The 18512-nt window shown below is 44.7% G+C and overlaps 1 protein-coding gene across 5 annotated transcripts in view; it reads left to right on the top strand.

Moving 5' to 3' along the window:
• ANKRD22 (ankyrin repeat domain 22) overlaps positions 1-17229 on the top strand; it is a 57962-nt gene extending 40733 nt beyond the window's left edge. For all 5 annotated transcript variants that reach the window (XM_011218624.3, XM_034662400.1, XM_034662399.1 and 2 more), the window contains 5 exons: positions 7841-8032; positions 11370-11477; positions 13782-13859; positions 16231-16329; positions 16610-17229. In XM_011218624.3, the coding sequence (XP_011216926.1) occupies positions 7841-8032; positions 11370-11477; positions 13782-13859; positions 16231-16329; positions 16610-16687 (555 nt within the window). In that variant the 3' untranslated portion in view covers positions 16688-17229. The remainder of the gene's footprint in view (positions 1-7840; positions 8033-11369; positions 11478-13781; positions 13860-16230; positions 16330-16609) is intronic.
• Positions 17230-18512: the final 1283 nt, after the last annotated feature.

The raw sequence follows: 18512 nt of genomic DNA, 5'->3' as shown, positions 1-18512 counted from the left end.
GAAACCTTTGATAGTGTTCCCTAGGATTGCTTAATGTGAAGAGGAAGAACGTATCTTCTTTTGTTTTCTGAGAAGACTTTTCATGAGTGCACCAGAATTACCTGAATCATTTTGCTTCAAAAAGCACAAACCCTTCCCAGAAGTTGTTAGGAAACATTTTATAGGGCCAGAGCTTCAGTACAAGGATGGCTAAGGAGCAACCCACCAAGCCGTCTGACGTTCACGCAGAGTTCCACGCAATCTTTCCTTAGACTGGGAGTAAGTTGCATTCATTACTCTTTAGAAGAAGCCGCAGTGAAAGTGGGGTTGGAGGGATGTCTGGCTCTTGGTGACATCCGCAATGGTGCAAGCAGCTTGGATATTTCTTTTCTTTACTTTATTTTTTTAAAGATTTTATTTGTTTATATGAGAGAGAGAGACAGCACACAAGCAGGGGGAGGGAATGAGGGAGAAGGAGAAGCCGACTCCCCACTGAGCACGGAGCCTGATGTGGGACTCAATCCCAGGACCCTGAGATCATGACCCGAGCCGAAGAAGGTGTCCACCGACTGAGCCACGCAGACGCCCCAGATGTGATCACGTTAAATAATATCTACAGAATATTCTAGTTGATCATCCACACGCTGAATGTGTCATGCATTACTGAGAGACTCTTCTTAAATTTTAGGGCCTGGGAAAGTGAGATACACAGTGGGACAGGGGTGGGGTTCTGGCACCAAGTTGGGGGGTATTTTTAAAGCCAGGCACACGGGAAGCCTAAAGGGCACAGAGTTATTCCTGATGTTCCAAGTTTCCAGGGTTTCTGATGTTCCTCACCTCGTGTTACTGTAAGGGTCGCAGGGTTTCATTCTGGCTTGACTTCTATTATGGGGGCTCCTTCCTTTTACCCTTGCAGTGGTTCTCAACCCTGTCTGTGCCTCAGTCACAGCCAGGGGACTTTTAAACAATTCTAATGCCCTGCCTTACTTGCTATACCCTCCTCGCGAGATTCGAATTCGGCTGGCTAGTAGTGGGGCAGAGTCTGTACTTTAAAAGAGCTCTGATACTTAGCCGGGTTGAGAACCACTGAGCTGAACTATTGAGTTGGTTCTCACATCAAGGCAATAATCTGATAGAGATACCGCACTTAAGGCACAGAAAAAAGGCCAGTGAGCAGCAGGAGGAACAGTGGTCCTTGCTGTATGTAGGATGGATCAAGGAGGTTTCTTGGACACGAACCGTGAACCGGGCTTTGAGGGACCCGTCGTGCAGCCGTACAGCTCCCAGGCAGGCGCAAAGACAGAAGACAGAAATGGACGGAGCATGCTCCTGAAATTGCTGGAGTGCTGTGAGCACAGACGAGAGGAACAGATGAGACTGGAGAGGCAAGTCGGTTTATTAGTGTGCTCCCTTCACCCTGTGCCTTAGTCTTTCAGGCTGCACAGAGCACAACTCTAGGGGGCCCCATCCACAGGCTAGTCGACGTGGACTCGCACACACTTTTGGTAAATCTGCCTTGTCTTCAATCTCCTCCCCACCACCTTCCCCTGCGTCTCCACTGAAGTCTCATGGTGTCTCGACTTCCATCTACTTCTTTCTTGTTCAGCATTGTTGTTTTCTTTATTTTTTTTATTTTTAATTTTTTAAAAGATTTTATTTATTTTTTTGAGAAAGAGAGAGTGTGAGAGAGAGCGCACAAGCAGGGGGAGCTGCAGGCAGAGGGAGAGGGAGAAGCAGGCTCCTTGCTGAGCAGGGAGATCCTGAGATCTGCTGACCCTGAGATCGTGACCTGAGCCGGAAGCAGACACTTACCCGACTAAGCCACCTGGGTACCCTTCTGGTGTTGTTCTGTGACCACGGCTTGAAGTCTTTGCTTGTGTCCCTTTCTCTGTTTTCCCACTTCCACCCACCATCTTCCAAGATGCACTTCTACCTTCCTTGATTCCTGAGCACAATGTCCCCTTTCATTCTGTTCCCCGGGGGTCATCCGCAGTGACCTCAACATTCACAAGCCTTCCCTTTCCTTTCTGGACCTCTGTCTGCCTCTGCTCCAATCAACCCAACATGATGGCCCGTGACCTCTCATCGGGACCATGTTCCGTCTGCAATGTTTAGGATTTGGTGCCTCTGCCTCCACTCCTAACTCCATAACTGGACCCATTTCCCACGAGACCACACGTGCTGACACTGCTTCTAGTCCTCCTTTGTGTTTCTATCTGCTTGTCCCTCTCCGTTTGCACATCTGTCCAGCTCCACCTGCTTCCCATGTGTTGTCCATTCGGTCTGAATCCCAAGATGAGGTGCCCCTCCCAATGCCTTGCCAGACAGACCTACTTCCTAACCTTTGCTCTTTGCCCCCTTACCTTCTCCACCTTTCCCTGACTGAAGAAAACCACGAGCCTATCTTGTCGCCTTAGCCCACCGAAGCTTCTTACTGGGTTTCTACAACCCGATGTGTCAAGCAGTGTCCTGTTTGTGTTCCTGTCCTGCAGCGCTTTCATGATGGCTGCCCCGAATCGTCCCCACCGTGCTCCAGAGCCTCTTCCCTCCTCGTCTCAAACCTGTCTCCCTGTTATTAACCCGTTTGTCTGTTTAAACGTAATGGTGGCTTCTTGAGTTCATCTCTCTACGCCTGCCTCTCTATTTACGATAGATCCATATTGGCATAAAGCCTGAAGATCAAACCTCAGACTTTCAGGCAAAAGTTTCAGCCGGTGTGAAGTTCCTTCCACGTGAGGTTCTTTCTATCCCAACCACCTGCTTTCCCTCCTTTGCTTTGATCAGAGCCGGGACTGTCATCCTGTTTGGGACGGTCAACGCTTCCACTGTTGCTCTGTATCTCGCCAGCTCTTCATTCTCTTTCATGACCTCTGCCCATCTTCCCTGGTGCCTTATGTTTTTTTTTAAGAATTGTAAGAGAAGCTGACCTTAATAGAGGGTTTATTCTTATGGGTCTGATCTGAGCTAAGTGCTTCACTGTGCAGTCACATTTCTGTGACCTGATAAAGAAGATGTGGGTTTTTTAAAAGATTTTATTTATTTATTTGATAGACAGCCAGCAAGAGACGGAACACAAGCAGGGGGAGTGGGAGGGGGAGAGGCAGGCTCCCAGTGGAGCAGGGAGCCCCATGTGAGGCTCGATCCCAGGACCCTGGGATCACACCCAGAGCTGAAGGCAGACGCTTTACGACTGAGCCACCCAGGTGCCCCAAGAAGATGTCATTTTTTTTTTTAATTTTAATTTTCTTTTTGAGAGAGAGAGCGCGTCTGCACGTGCATGATGGATGGGTGCAGAGGGAGAGAGAACGTGAAGCAGACGCTACACGTAGCACAGAGCTCGACGCAGGGCTCGATCTCTCAACCCTGAGATTGTGACCTGAACGGAAATCGAAAGTCAGATGCTCGATGGACTGAGCCACCCAGGTGCCCCAAGAAGTTGTGATTATTAAATGCAGAAGGGAATTAAGCACAGAGAGTTTAAGTAAGTTGTCCCAATAACACTACTGTATGTGGTGGCATTGAGATTGGAGCCCAGAGGGTCTGCTTCCAGAGCCTGTATTTATGACCCCTTGACACCAGCACTTGGGATGGACCTGCTGCCTCCCTCTGTGCACCGCTAGCTCGGTCTGGGCTTTCACAACCCAACCCGCCACAATTCCTCTCCAGTCACATCGTCTGATTCCTCATAGACTGTGTGCTCAGGGCCCTGTGGTCTGCCTTCTGCCCATCACTCTATGAACATCGATGTTCGTTCATGATCAGATCCAGAACCTGTCCTTACACTTCATTCCCGTAAGTCCATCTTTCTTCTCGAAACTCTTCCTTCTCTGCACCTGGGCTGTATCTTTTTCTGGTTTCTCCTGCAACCTCTCTGCCCTCTAGTCTTTTACCTCTTTGCAGGTGTCGGTACATCTAGGTCAGACTGGAGAAGAATCTGGGTACATAAGCAGGGAGGCTTGGACACCAGCAGCCCAAGGGGGGAAGAGGACTGACCAGTGTCCTGAGCATGTAGACTGTAGCTTGATTAGGGTATGAGTGGAACCAAAAATAATCTCAAATGCAAAGACTTTAGCCAGAAGACACTGTGAAGGCTGTTTTTCAGACGGCCTGCGGTAATGAGAGCCAGAATGGGTCCATGCTGCAGTCATTCCCCTTGATTTCATTCCTAGCACTGCCAGTTAGGAGACGACTATGGGTAAGAAAGACAACCTCCCTCAGTTTCACTGATACAAAATGGGTGTAATAATACTATTTAGCTGGGACGGTTGTGTGAGGGTTAAATGAACTAACCGAGGGACTCAATAAAAGTTACCTCATCTTATAATTTATTCATACACTTACTTACTCACCAAATAAACACTGAATGCCTACTTTGTGTCACCTATGTGCTGGATGCTGGGGAGAGAATGTACAAGCACAGACACAATACCTACCCTCACGTAGCTTTCAATATAGTGGGGGAGCAAGTTGTTAGTAATACCCGTGCCTTTATTTACTTAAAGATTTTATTTAATTATTAGAGAGAGAGAGAGAGAGCACACATGCACAAGTAGGGGGAGAAGCAGAGGGAGAGGGAGAGAGAGAAACCCAAGCAGACTCCATGTTCAGTGCCTAGCTCAACGTAGGGCTCGATTCCACAACCCTGAGATCAGCCAAAACTGAGAGTCAGACACTTAACTGACTGAGCCACTCAGGTGTCCCAATGCCTTTATTTACTTAGATCAAGGGTACAGATAAGGCAGTGGTACGAGCTGAAGTTGGAAAGACAGGATTCGTGAGATCTGAAGAATCGTGTCAGCTCAAGGACCACATCCTAACCCCATTGGTCACCAAGTGACCAAAGATTTCAGTAGGGAGGTGACACGAAGCTGTTGCTTTTGGTGGATGACCTGGGGGCTGTTAGGGCAAGACAGGGAGAAGCAAGGCCAGTCAGCTGGTGGTTCTGCAGCAGCCCTGGTGAGAATGACAAGATCTGAATTAGGACTTTGGCCGTGAGGATGGACAGAAGAGTACTAAGGGATAGAACCATCACGACGATTTCCCAGGTTGTCCACTGGTTTCCTCTTCACTGAGAGTTCCCCCAAGTTCCAGAAGCTTCAGAGGTCAACAGAATTCATAATAACTCTTCCCTCAACCCAAGTGGACAGCCTCTTCCTCTTTCAGGGCCCTAGCTTTCTGTTGGACTTCCCTTCAGTCCCTGTCAGTGCTTTCATGACCCTGAGCTGCCCCCTGGTGGACACTGGGAGTTCTCAACAGCATAGAACCTTTCCTGGGGTTCACTCAATTCCTGCAACCCGCCACTTGTGGTCTAACTGAACCAGGGGGACACTTTACTTTGCACATACAGGAAATAGAAAGCCTAGGAAAGATTAAAAGATAACATAGGATTGATATGTTAAGTACGATCACTTGAGTGGGATTAAGGAAGCACTCAGAGGCATGTGTCTTAACATTGCCTACTGTATTTAGCTCCGTTTTGTTATTTCAATTTACGTGACAGGACATCCCTGCTAAGATAAGGGCATCTCCCAGAAAGTTTTTGAGCAGTATTAGTGCTTTAAAGGGACTACCCCTCTAAGGCGCCTGGGTGGCTCAGTTGGTCAAGTATCCAGCTTGATTTCAGCTCAGGTCATGATCTCAAGGTTGTGGGATTGAGCCCTGCATTAGGCTCTGCCTGGGATTCTTTCTCTCCCTCCCCCTTTGCCTTTCTCCCTGCTTGCGCATGCTCGCTTGCTCTCTCTCTTTCTTTCTCTAAAATAAATAAAATCTTTTTTTTTTTCAAGGACAATGACTTGACCTTACAGTTGATGTGGAAGATGCATTGGTTGGGGAGAAACTTGAGGATCAGAGTGTGACAGTCACAGGATGTGACAACATAAAACAACCTTTGCTTTATTCCTTTGTTTAATGACTGAGGACATAGAGACACATGAGGGGAAGAGATTTGTTCCCGGTCACCAGGGGACAGTAGCAGAACCATGATGACGAGCCAGTTTGCGGATAGCAGATAGTCCTCCTTCCGACTGCTCTGGTCGCTTCTGTGTCAGCCAGACAGAAGCCCTGGGGACGCCGCTGACCCCAACTGGTGACAAGGTCTGGTCAAGGGATGACTTCAGGGTAGTAGAGAAGTAATTTGTGTAATTGTGCATTTCTACTGCATTTCGGACCCTTGTATCACCCTCATTTCCTTTTGGGGTACAGAAGTTCCCCTCTTATGAGCTACTGAGCTGACTGCCCTTTAGGATGTTGCTTTCATGAGTAGGGCCTTGGGTGTAAAAGCACCTTACTTTTAAAAGCTCTCTGATTGTGATATTTGGCAATGTTAGACTATGACCTGATTAGCAAATGGACCCCTCAGCGTCCTCACTGAGGTCGGCCTCAGCTGGTGCTGATTAACCCGACTCTATGCTTCCTTAACTTTTCCTATTGTTAAGTGTGTGTGTGTGTGCACGTGCATATGCACACTATATTCCCAGCTGGTAATACATTTCACGGGCTCAAGAGTAATGCGTTTTATCCTCCTCCCTGTCCCCCTGCAACTGTGCCTGGCACCCAGGAGAGTCTGACTTGATCGAATCAGCAGGAACAATCATTTCCATAGATTGAGCCCCATCTCTGTGCTCTGTATTATTCTACGTGCCTTGGTTTTGTTTTCATTTTTTTTTTTTAACTTTCTAATTAAAATCAGTCTGAGAATATTCAGTATTTGCCTACCGTGTGCCGGTGTTGTGTTAGTACTGGAGATACAACTCCAGTGAATTCCAGTGATGACTGGCATGATGTAGCCTCTGTCCGCCGGGCACTGACAACCTGAACTTCGACGCCTCCCCTCACTCGCTGCTACCGCAACCCCTCCCCATCTGTGCGACCCGCGATTCTAAATCAGTAAGAAAGGAATGACAGTTATCCAGTGGCGGCAAAGCTGCACTGACCTCAGGAAAGGCCTCAGAGGGGAGGGGGGTGGGGGAATGGGATAAACTGGTGATGGGTAGTAAGGAGGGCACATATTGCATGGTGCACTGGGTGTTATACGCAACTGATGAATCATCGAACATTACATCAAAAACCAGGGATGTACTGTATGGTGACTAACATAGTATAATAAAATATTATTATGGAAAAAATAAATAAATCATACATGTATACATGAAAAAAAAAGACTTGATAAAGCAAACATTAAGTGATGGCATGGAGCCAGGTCGGCAGAGAGGGGAAAAGGGTTTGTGCGGACGGAGCCGTGAGGACAGGGGCCCAGATGGAAGGAGCCGGACATGAGGAATTGAACACAGAAGAGAGGTCCAGAAGAGGGGCAAAGTGGGCAAGAGGAGGTCGGCTTTGGTCCTGCTGGTAAGCTCCCATCGTGCTTTGCACAGCTCCTTCTAACACTTCCAAAATAAAAAGCGTCGAACGGAGTTAACTAACTTGTTATTTATACATTATTTGTCTAATATAGGTGTTTTCCACTGCACTGGGTTCCTTGAGTACAGAGGGTCCTATCACTTAGGGCTGCCCTAAATCCCTTCCATAGGCCTATCCTGCCTTTCTGACAGGGGCCATCTCTCCACCCGCACACCACACAGTTTCCTCCCTGACCTGGATCGGCAATGTTTTGCTTCCGGGTATTCCCTCCTTCAGTAATACATCCGTATGCCGAGCAATCTGGGAACAGGTAAGGACTTCCTCATGGACTTAGGCTTAGATTTAAGCCTAGGCACAATGGAGACCAAAGACCTCATCTACAAAGCAATATATTCCAATTTGGAAACACTGGAGCTTTAAGTGACTAGGTGAGGATTTCTCTCTTACGGGGGGTTTCGTTATAGCCATATTGCAAAATCTGCTTTTGTGTTTCCCCTCTCAGCCCATCTGCCAGGCGGCCTACCAGAACGACTTGGGTCAAGTGTGGCGGTGGGTGAGAGAAGACAGCGCCTGTATCAACGTGCGAGATGGCTTTAATGGAGACACTCCCCTGATCTGTGCTTGTAGGCGAGGACACCTGAGAATCGTTTCCTTCCTTTTAAAAAGAAATGCTGATGTGAACCTCAAAAACCGGGTGAGGCCATTACACATGAGTGGAGAGAGTCATTGACCATGGTAATCCTTTCTCCCCACAGCAATGGAAGTAGTGAATGCCATTCTCTTGTTGCTCTTAGCTCCTGATACCAACTTTTTTTTTTTTTGCCTTACTTTAGAGGGACAGACAGATGCTATTCTATAAGGCTAAAAAGCCAATAAATCACAGTTCAATCAGCAGGCATGTTTTGTGGTTAATTATATCCTCATACTTCTGAAAAGAATGGTAATGGTTCACTCATTTGACTAGTGACAGCTTCTTCCTTTCTTTTCCTCTTCCTCTCCATGCGGTTCCCTGCCTTCCCGCTTCCCTCTCCCTGCTCTTCCTCCTCATTATCACAGAAGTAATGGGAAAGATTTCTGGAAAAAAATATTGACCTGCTGGTGTTAGGTCATTAGATTTTTACCTACTGGGTCAATGTTCTCCAGAAGATCCCACAGTTTGCTTATAGGATTGAAGAATGCTAGTGAGACATTTGTCGAGGACAAACAAGCTCATGAACTAGAGTCTCCTTGAAGCCACGCAGAAAGGCATAAAGATTGTACTCAGGATGCAGTGTTAGACGATGGAATCTTTAGAATCAAGGAAGAGCAGAATACATGTGTTGCCAGGAGCATCCTTTCAGAACGCCTTCGAACGTCGATTGTCTGCCTCATAGCAACAAGCAGCATTTAAAGTGCACTGAATAAATATAAAAAGTCATTACTGGTAATAATTATGAGTGTCCTGTTCCCACTCACATACACTCAGTGAGGAAAAGCAGCCTGTAGGGCCCCCCTTGCCCCTTCTGAGTCAGTTTCAAGACCAGCTTGTTTGGAGCAATAACATATTCCCAGAAAATGGATCGCTCTCGGACCTTCTTGCTTGTACTTACTGTTTTTTTCGCTTGGTTGGGCTCAAAAGCAAGTCAGGCCTGCACTGGATCTCACAGATGGCAGCTTAGTGGCATATGACAGGCTCTCCCTAACTCACAGCCGACGAACCAGGTGTGTGCGCTCGCGGTGAGTGGGCGATGTCTGTGGGTTCACAACCTCTGTCTGGAGACGTGCTCACCTGGAAGCTGCTGGCAGGAGATGTTGGTCAACACAGGGATGGGGCTGTGAAGGCTGTGAAGCTGAGTCAGCCTGCTGGGATCCTCTGGTATCATGAACATCTTGGAAAGGACTTGGGAGATACTTTAGAAAAATAGAGATTTTATCACAAGAAGGGTTTGGCTTACATTTTCTATTTTTAAAATATTTTTAATTGTTTTTAAATGTTTAATCTTCTTAATTTTTCCCAAATAGTAATCTTGGCACATTAATAATTTAACCAGTGCCTTCTCATTTCTTAAATGTATGTTTAGGACTTATTTTCAGAAGTACTAAATACACAAAGGCCTCAAAATAAAACACACAGTTCTGCTGGCAATTCACACACACACACACACACACACACACACACACACACACCCCTAATAGAGAACATCAATTCTATGGAAACCAAATTAAATTAAAACATAAAAATACTTTTTTTTTTTGGCCTGTCAAGATGACCAGGATTAAAACAGGAAACCGAGTGTTGATCAGGAAGGAAGTTTAAATCATTAAGATTTTATCCGAGCACAATTTAGCAACACAATATGAGAAGCATTCAGACCTTTCATGTCAGCAATTATACTTTTAGAAACTTTTGCTAAGGACAAATTTGGAAATGTTGACAAAGCTTTATGAATGAGGATGTCCAGACAGTGTAAAAAGTTAAAATCTTGAAATGTCCAATAGGTAGGGTTTGGTCAAATAAATCAGAATAGCTTTATTCAATAGAAAGTCATGCAGCTGTTACAGTCATATTTTTAAGTTTTAAATGGCATGGAAAATGCACAAATTCTAAATGTGAAAAGAAAAAGAGGGTATGATTTTGCATATGCAGCATGATTCTACATTTTATAATTCCTTATAATGCATTTTATTTTATTTTTTAGAAATATTTTATTTATTAATTTGACAGAGAGAGAAAGCACAAGCAGGGGGAGGAGCAGAGGGAGAGGCAGAAACAGAACCCCCACTGAGTAAGGAGCCCAGTGCGGGGCTGGATCCCAGGACCCCAGGATCATAACCTGAGCTGAAGGCAGGCACTTCACCGACTGAGCCACCCAGGCGCCCCTGCATAATGCATTTTAAAAGACTGGAAGACAATACCGCCAAAATGTTAACAATTATTTCTGGGCTGATAATGGGTGATTTTAAATCCTGTCATTATACCCTTGTTTAGTTTACAAAATTTTTACAGAGAACATATATACCTTGATATTAAAAAAACAAAAAGTATTCTTATTTAAGAAAAGCTCCTCCCCCAACTGGAAATTAACCTCTCTTTCCTCTCTGGCTTTCTCTCTCTCTGCATTGATTTGATCGGTATCCCAATTATCACGGCCTGTTTTGCATTACATTTATTGTGCTTGTTTCTGTCTAGCTTTGTTTGATTATGAGGCCCTGAGGCTTGATATCCCCTCCCCAGAAGCTTAAGTCTATCACCTGATAAATTGTCACATATTTGAAGAATTAAACTGACTTATTTCCATTCTTCCAGCACTGTGTGTATGCATGTAAGAACAGGGAAAATATGCCATGTGATTAAGATTTTCCCATAAACAAACCACAAAATGAATAATCATCTACCATAGATGAGTCAGGGATAATGATAGCTTTTCACACTGAATTCAGTCCTATGTTTATATCTCAATGTATTTTTCCCAAAAAAAACTAACATGCGTGTGAGAATCCATCTTTTTTAAAAAAATATTTATTTATAGATTTTTGAGAGAGAGAGACAGCGTGTGTGAGTGGGGGCAGGGGCAGAAGGAGAGAGAGAGAGAGGGAATCTCAAGGAGACTTCCCACGGAGCCCCAATCCCACAACCCTGAGATCATGACCAGAGCCAAAACCAAGAGTTGGTTGCTTAATTGGCTAAGCCACTCAGGCACCCTGACAATTTTTGGACTATACTGTGCTTGACATTCCCATCAGTGGGGAAGTGGCCTTATTAATCAGACACACTCCACAGAAGGAGTTGCCATGGGTACCATAAAAATAAAAAGCACAAACTCACCTTCTTCTTCTTTTTTTTTAATGTAGTCTTTTGTTTTCTTATTTTTAAGTGAGCTCTGCTGCCCAACATGGGGCTTGAACTCTCACGACGCTGAGATCAAAGGTCTCATGCTCTACCGACTGAGCCGGCCGGCACCCCACCCACAAACGAAACTTTGTGATATGGCAATCTGAAGATATGGAATTTGAGACAAATATTAATAAAGAATGCTTTTCTTAATTTTCAGAAAGAGAGAAACTGCTTGCATTATGCCGTGAAGAAAAAATTTACCTTCTTCGATTACCTACTCATTATCCTCTTAATGCCCGTTCTGCTTATTGGGTATTTCCTCATGGTGAGTAACACGGGTGTGATCAAAGGGTACACGGGGAGGACAGCAACAGCATGACTCTGCCAGTGTTGCAGGCCAGTCAGATGCAGGGAAACAGTAACAGAATAAGCTCCCGGGTCGTATTCTAAAAATAGCATTTCCAACATCCACAGGCAATGTGATTGAAAGAAAGTGAGAAGAAAGGCAGCCAACTAGGTTCATCTGTGCGATGTTTATTTAGAAAAAGAAATTAATCTTGATGAAGAATCATCTGAAGAAAGCATAAAATCCCGAATATTAAGGAAATATTCCCCTGCCACTTCTTTTCTCCTTTTACATCAAAAGAGCTTGTGTCTTTGTACACATCTTTGAGTTTCTGATTTTTCTGGACCCGCCCTGTCTCGAGTTAAAAACAGATCCTAAGAGATTTGCAGCCAGAAGTTGACAAACACAGAATATTTTTATAGAGAATTTAGCCAACCTTTCGCGTTGACAGAGCTGAATAACGAAAGATGTAGTTGGGGGGGGGGGAACGCAGTCATTTTTTGAGTAGATGATGAAGCTGGAGGTGGTTATTTTTGTTTTTTCCAAATGGAGCGACAGCTTTGCACTGACTCATTGGTTCCCTGGTGTCCGGTTCCATCGTTGAGAGATGACTCAGCAGATGTGTCACTGAATCCAATTAAATGACCAGGCTCCCCTCTCTCCATAGCTAACAGACCATGGACATTGGTTACTTTTGCCACCAGAGGTTCCAGAACAGCCTGCCAGTTGGAAGTGTAATTACCTCCTCGGGTATTTAAATGTCATAGAATTTGAGGAACTCTAATTAAATATGATAATGACAATTTTTGATGCTTGGATTTATGGGAAAAAGAAAACACAAGCCACTGATAAACACATCATCTGCTTATGTACTGGAGAAGTTCTTGAAAAATTAACTGCGTATTTAGTACAGAGCATTGATGTATTTGCAGTTTTGGGGCGGGCGAGGGGTCTGCCATTCATTTCCAAAATGATCACAAGGGTGATGAGCAAGACTCAAGGCTCGTTCAGAATTTGTTGACACACAACCCTGCTTCCTAAGACAGTTGGAGGTTTAAAACTGGAGGCTTTGGCAAAAATACTGATTGTAATGAATAACTGCCTCTGATTGTGCATTTATCCTACTTATTCATGGGGCATGGAACTGCACACTTGTGATGCACAAGGTGCAAGTGCCAGGGGAGGACGTTTTCGAGGAAGGGACCAGAAAGGACTGTATTACTTCAGAGAAAGGTAGGAGGAGACAGGCAGTTTCGGTGTTGACCAGGGAGGGAATTAAAAAGAAAGGAAGAAAGTGGGTGGGGCTTCCTGCACAGCAAAGGGGCTGACCTTCAGGACTTGACCCCCTGTTCCCCAAGAGCTGTGCTCCCTAAAGCAATGGGATGTGTGTGGGGGGGGATGCTCAAACTGTCCTGTGGTCAGAATCTCAGGGGACTGGGCAGGAAACGTGGATTTCTTTCTTTCTTTCTTTTCTTTTTTTTTTTTTTAAGATTTTAATTATTTATTAAATAGAGACAGAGACAGAGACAGCCAGCGAGAGAGGGAACACAAGCAGGGGGAGTGGGAGAGGAAGAAGCAGGCTCATAGTGGAGGAGCCTGATGTGGGGCTCGATCCCATAACGCCAGGATCACGCCCTGAGCTGAAGGCAGAAGCTTAACCGATGTGCCACCCACATGCCCCAGGAAACGTGGATTTCTGAGGAGACTCATTTATTTCATTCCTTTGTTCCATCATTCAGCACATACTTACCGTGGACCTACTCCGTGCACACACTGCTGGGTGGGAGGGATGCAGGGGGGAAGCAAACAGGTGTAGTCCTTGTCCTCATGCGAAAGAGTAGTGAAGAATGGGTCGTTAATGAAATAACCACAGAGACGCATGTAAAATTACTATGAAGTAGGTGGTACAGGGAGGTGATCTTCTGCCAGAAGAGAGAGATTTCACTGAGCCGGTAGGTCAGGGAAAGCCTCCTGGAAGAAGAGAGGCTTGGGCTGGGATATTACAGATGGATTTACCAGGCCAAGAAGGGAGGTCTGGCATGGGGCCACTGAATTCACATTTCCAATTTCCCAGGTGCTGATGCTGCTATCCCAGGACCACACTCTGAGAACCCAGGCTTTATCTGACTGATATTGGAGGGGGAGGGGAGGGGGGGAAATTTTAAGGAAGATGTACAGACGCATAGAGGTGTTGGGATTAAAATCAATCCTGTTGAGTAGAATAGACATAAGATGGAGAAAATTTCGTCAATGGACCTCTTCTGTACTTGCTGTTTCTAACAGGTGTCAAAGACCAAGCAGAATGAGGCTCTCGTCCGAACGTTGCTCAATGCTGGCGTTGATGTGAATGCCACGGACTGCGTAAGTTCCTGGGTTTGGTCATTTTGAAAGAATCTTCAAAATGGCATTTGCAGGCAGTGTGTTTGTCACCTACCAAGTTACTCACTTTATTTTCCTATTTTCCTTGGCTTTCTTTACATTTCATTGTCTTTCTTTCCTTTCGTTTCCACTGCTAGTCAGGCAGGCTTGGAGTTGTTTAGATGCTGCCGCTAAACTCATGGGAGTAAAATCTTCATTGACTAGAGGACATTTTCTAAAAGAACTGCTCCACCTTTGATGAGAAGTTATGGGAAATGAAGGCTCTGCTAGGAAAATTCCATCCTCCAGAGTTAAGCCTCTGGAGTCTGAATGCCTCCTTGTCAATCTAGGCTTGTCGCCTTTTGCCTGTGTGTGCTGTGGCCGTCATAAACGTATTGGATTCTCGGTTTCCTCACCTGTAAAGTGAGGACGCTGATAGCACCTCCCTTGCAAGGCTGACTCAGGTAAAGTGCTTAGCAGAGTGCCTGGCGCATAGTGAGGTCAGTGAGTGCCAGCTGCGGCAGCCAAGCTCGAAACCCACTGGGTGAGAGGGGCCCCATCTGTCAACTACATCGGTAAGGATCAAGGTCAAAGAGCCCCAGATGGTGGTGAGGGCAGTGACCACCGAGCAGCAGCCCGTAATTTCTTCCTGTGTCTAAATAGCAAGTTTTGTCTCCACCTTTCTCCCCTGCACCCTGCACACCTCTTCCTCCCTTAAATGATCATAAATGATCAAATGTTTATTTGTACGAACTTTTATTTGCTTCTATTGATTGGATGAAATTTCGGCTTCCCAATTGTGTATTGAAGAAGTTGGCAAGTTGAAATTTGAGTCGAAAAGAACCAATATTTTCTTTGTGGTCCCAAATTTATTTTATGTTGTGTGCACCTGTGTGCATGCGTGTGCATTACCGTTGTTTTCTGATGGAGCGAATGTGCCCGTCGCTGTTTCTATTCATTACTTACACACCTTAGTGTTGGTTATATTGGTATCGTATGTTTAGATGGAGGCAGCTCCATGTGCCTGTGTGTGCATATACATGTGTGTGCGTGTGCATGCGTGTGAGCATGCGTGTGCACACGTGTCCGTACATGTGTGTGAGAGTGTGTTCATGTGTGTGTTTGCGTGCATGTGTGTGAGAGCGTGCATGTGTGCATGCATGTGCATGCATGTGCGTGTGTGTGCCTGTGTGTTTGCGTGTGCAGGAAGGAGAGAATAAGTTTATGAAATGCACGTTTTCCCTTTTATTTAAAACAGGATTTTTGGATTAATTGGAGTAGACAACTGCTATGCTCCATCATTTCCTGTATTAAGTAAGATGTTATTAAAGATTAGGTAAAAGATTTGTTGACGATTTTTCTGGGTCTTCTCATTTAAATTCAGAAGTTTGGAAACTTTGTAATCAAAATTGCTCTGGGATATTTTTCGGGTTCTCTGTGTGTCTCTAGCTGGATGATTGCATTCCTGTGTATACTCGTGTGCACATTCATGCACGCACACACACTTTTCCCGCCATTTTCTACATCTGTCTGAATATTCAGATTGTCCACCTCTAAGTGATGCGGTGCATTGCATTTTTAGGGAATTAGACTCTTTATTCACATGGGAACGTTCAGAACCAGATCTTCCACTTATCATCTCACCGCTTAATAAGAATAAGTGATCGCAGCATTATTTGCTATGATCTCAGAAGAGTTAATAAGGTCTGATATTATTTCGTCACGTACCAAAGCCACGGTTGCTTGGCTGCTTCTTGAAAGACAAAATTGGTGGGCACAAACACTTTAGCTATACATTTCTTTTCACTTGAGTTAGTGCTTTAAATTAGTACCAAAAAAACAGATCCACTGGTTTAAAGAATACACGCTCCAGAATACACGCTCCAGCAAACCTGTTTGGGAAGCTTCTCCATAGAGCGGCACCGATGCTGTCACTGTGCTGGAACACGAGCCATGTTCTTCAGCTTGTGGGGGCTTTAATCAACAACCATAGAGGATGATATTTGCAAAAGGCCCGTGTGGGGACCTTTATGAGAAAAGACGGCAAGATGATCAAGGTGATGATTGCCCAGACATGTGGAATCCTACCAAGAACCCTTGAGATAATTCGCCAGCAGCTTCTTATAAGTTGCATTGTTTAAGTTGGGAACAGAAAATGAGATAGGAAGATGTTAATGGCTTATAGGACATGAATTATATGCACGTTGAGGCAAAAGATGCATGTTAAGTACAAGAAATGTAGTTGTGCATAGACTGTTCGCGGACTGGCTTACTTAGTCGTAGGCTGTGACATGTGACACATACTGGCTGAAGAAGCCACCTGCTAGGGACGGTAGAGCCCAGTGACGAATCTAGGTGTGGTCCTCTGTTTCAGGACGGCTGCACGGCGCTACATTACGCCTGCCAAATGAAAAACCAGACCCTTATCCCTCTGCTGCTGGAAGCTCGTGCCGACCCCATGATCAAGAACAAGGTAAGAACCTGTGGACATCATCCGAGGCCCCTTCCAGCAGCAGCATCTTCTGATTTTGGCTTTGTGTTGAAGTGCATTAATTGCCTCTGATGTTGTTTGTTAACAGCAAAACTAATTGTCCTCCTTAAGGAATTAAGTTATCGTATTAACTGTTAAAGCTGAATGACACTTACAGCCCTTGCCAAGCCTGTGAGTCAGTCGGTCTGGACTGTTTACTAGACCTTTTGCTTTGAGGTTGGATTGTATTGGGAATAAATAACTATAATTTTTTTCTCCTCAGCGTGGTGAGAGTCCCCTGGATATTGCGCGGAGATTAAAGTTTTCCCAGATTGAATTAATGCTAAGGAAAGCATCATAATCCTTGTGGCCTCACGTGGAGAAGTAGATAAAGTTAAAGGACTGGATTCTATCTCCATTTTGGACAATTGGTCTGTGGACTGTTGAACCTGGATGCTATGATTTTATGGTTACCATGGGTAACTGTAATTGTGGTTACCATGGTAACGTTTTGGAAGAGCTTTGTATTTAGAATTTTCTTTTGCCCATTGGAGTTCACCATGGTCACGATCCTTCTAGGAGAAACACCAAAACTCTTGGAGTCTCCATTTTGGTAAAAAAAAAAAAAAAAGGTGACATTTCAAGGTCAGTCTCTCCCAAAGAAGAGGATCAGTGTTACCTGGTTCAGTTTTCTCTTCTCAGCTGTGCGGCTCTTACCAAGAGGCTGTCCTGTCTATATCATGCCCAGAAGACAACTGGCTCTATCCGTCCTTTTTGAGTAGTAAGAAGAAGAATCAAAGTATATATATTTGTATAGACTGATGTATTGGGGGGATGGGAGGTGAGCTTCATATGTAAATATTTATTCAGTGAAACAACTTCAATAAAGTCATCTATCAGTCATGGGGGGGTGTTTATGCCACAGTAATTGGCAAAGGCTATAAGTCAGGGCTTTTTCTTTTTCTTTTCAGAGAGTCAATTTCTTTTATTTTTTATTTATTTTTTATTTTTATTTATTTGAGAGGGAGAGAGAGGGAGAGCACAACCAGGGGGAAGGGAAGAGGGACACAGAGAAGCAGACTCCCCGCTGAGCAGGGACACTCCCGCCCCCCCCCCCAGCGCCCAACCCATGGCTACAGGGCTCGATCCCACGACTCCGGGATCATGACCTGAGATGAAGGCAGACACTTCACCAACTGCGCCACCCAGGCGCCCCTCCAGAGAGCCGATTTAACCAGCATACATCTAGACATTTTGCTATTGGTTTATAAGTAAGAGCCATCTTGATTTTTGTTGAACAAAATTGTGTAACTATCAAGAAGTTTGTTCAAAACTACCTTTCTGACCCTCTTGCGGAGGCGAGGCGGGTACTGACGTGGTTCGTTTTGTTTATATTTATTGACAAAATTGAAAACAGTGCTGTTAATTATTGGACAAAGGATTTTTGTTTACAAGAAAACGAACAACAAGATGTCGTGGTATGTGGATTATACTTGTAGAGAAGAGACAGAATATCAAAAAGTATTTCTCAAGTCCTTTGTCAATAAGACAGAGTAGAAATAAACACATTTAAAAAATGGTTGAATTTTGCAAAGCCAGACTGGGTCATCAATATCTTTAGACACGGACTAAGCTACACTATGTGGTAACAAATAAACAGTCTAAGAGGGAAAGCTTTACCATCCTTGAACAGAATAAGGGCTTAATGAAAATCCAGTCCAGGAGTATTTATTGAACTATGTCCAGAGCCCTAAGGCACATGTTTTGTGAGGGAAGGAGTAGGGTGTAGATACAGATCCTGAAGCCCTTAAGTGCCTCTTAAATTATTTAAGGCGCATTTGCATTGAATGAAGTTAGCAGGTGACTCTGGGGGATTGAATAAACAAGCGAGCTGCACACACCAGTACGCCTTCAGTTTGGTTTGCAAAATCACTCTCTCACTCATGTAATTCATAACCGTCATCTTTGCAACTGTGTGAACATTGGACATTTTTCTAAAGAAATAAATCCAGATTTGTGAACGAGTTTGGATAGCTGTCAAGATCAAAGGATAGAATACATGACATTCTAAAACTTTCTTTCCAGTTTTTAATATCTGAAGGCAGAAAACTGGGCCAGACATCGGTAGCCTTGGGCAGTAAACACTCATGTGAGCTCGGACTTGATGCTAGGTACTGAAACACAGA

This window comes from Ailuropoda melanoleuca, chromosome 6 (assembly GCF_002007445.2).
Source record: "Ailuropoda melanoleuca isolate Jingjing chromosome 6, ASM200744v2, whole genome shotgun sequence".
In the NCBI taxonomy this organism is placed as follows: Eukaryota; Metazoa; Chordata; class Mammalia; order Carnivora; family Ursidae; genus Ailuropoda; species Ailuropoda melanoleuca.
Note: the sequence above shows the minus strand (reverse complement) of the source record. Positions and strands in the feature narration are given on the sequence as shown.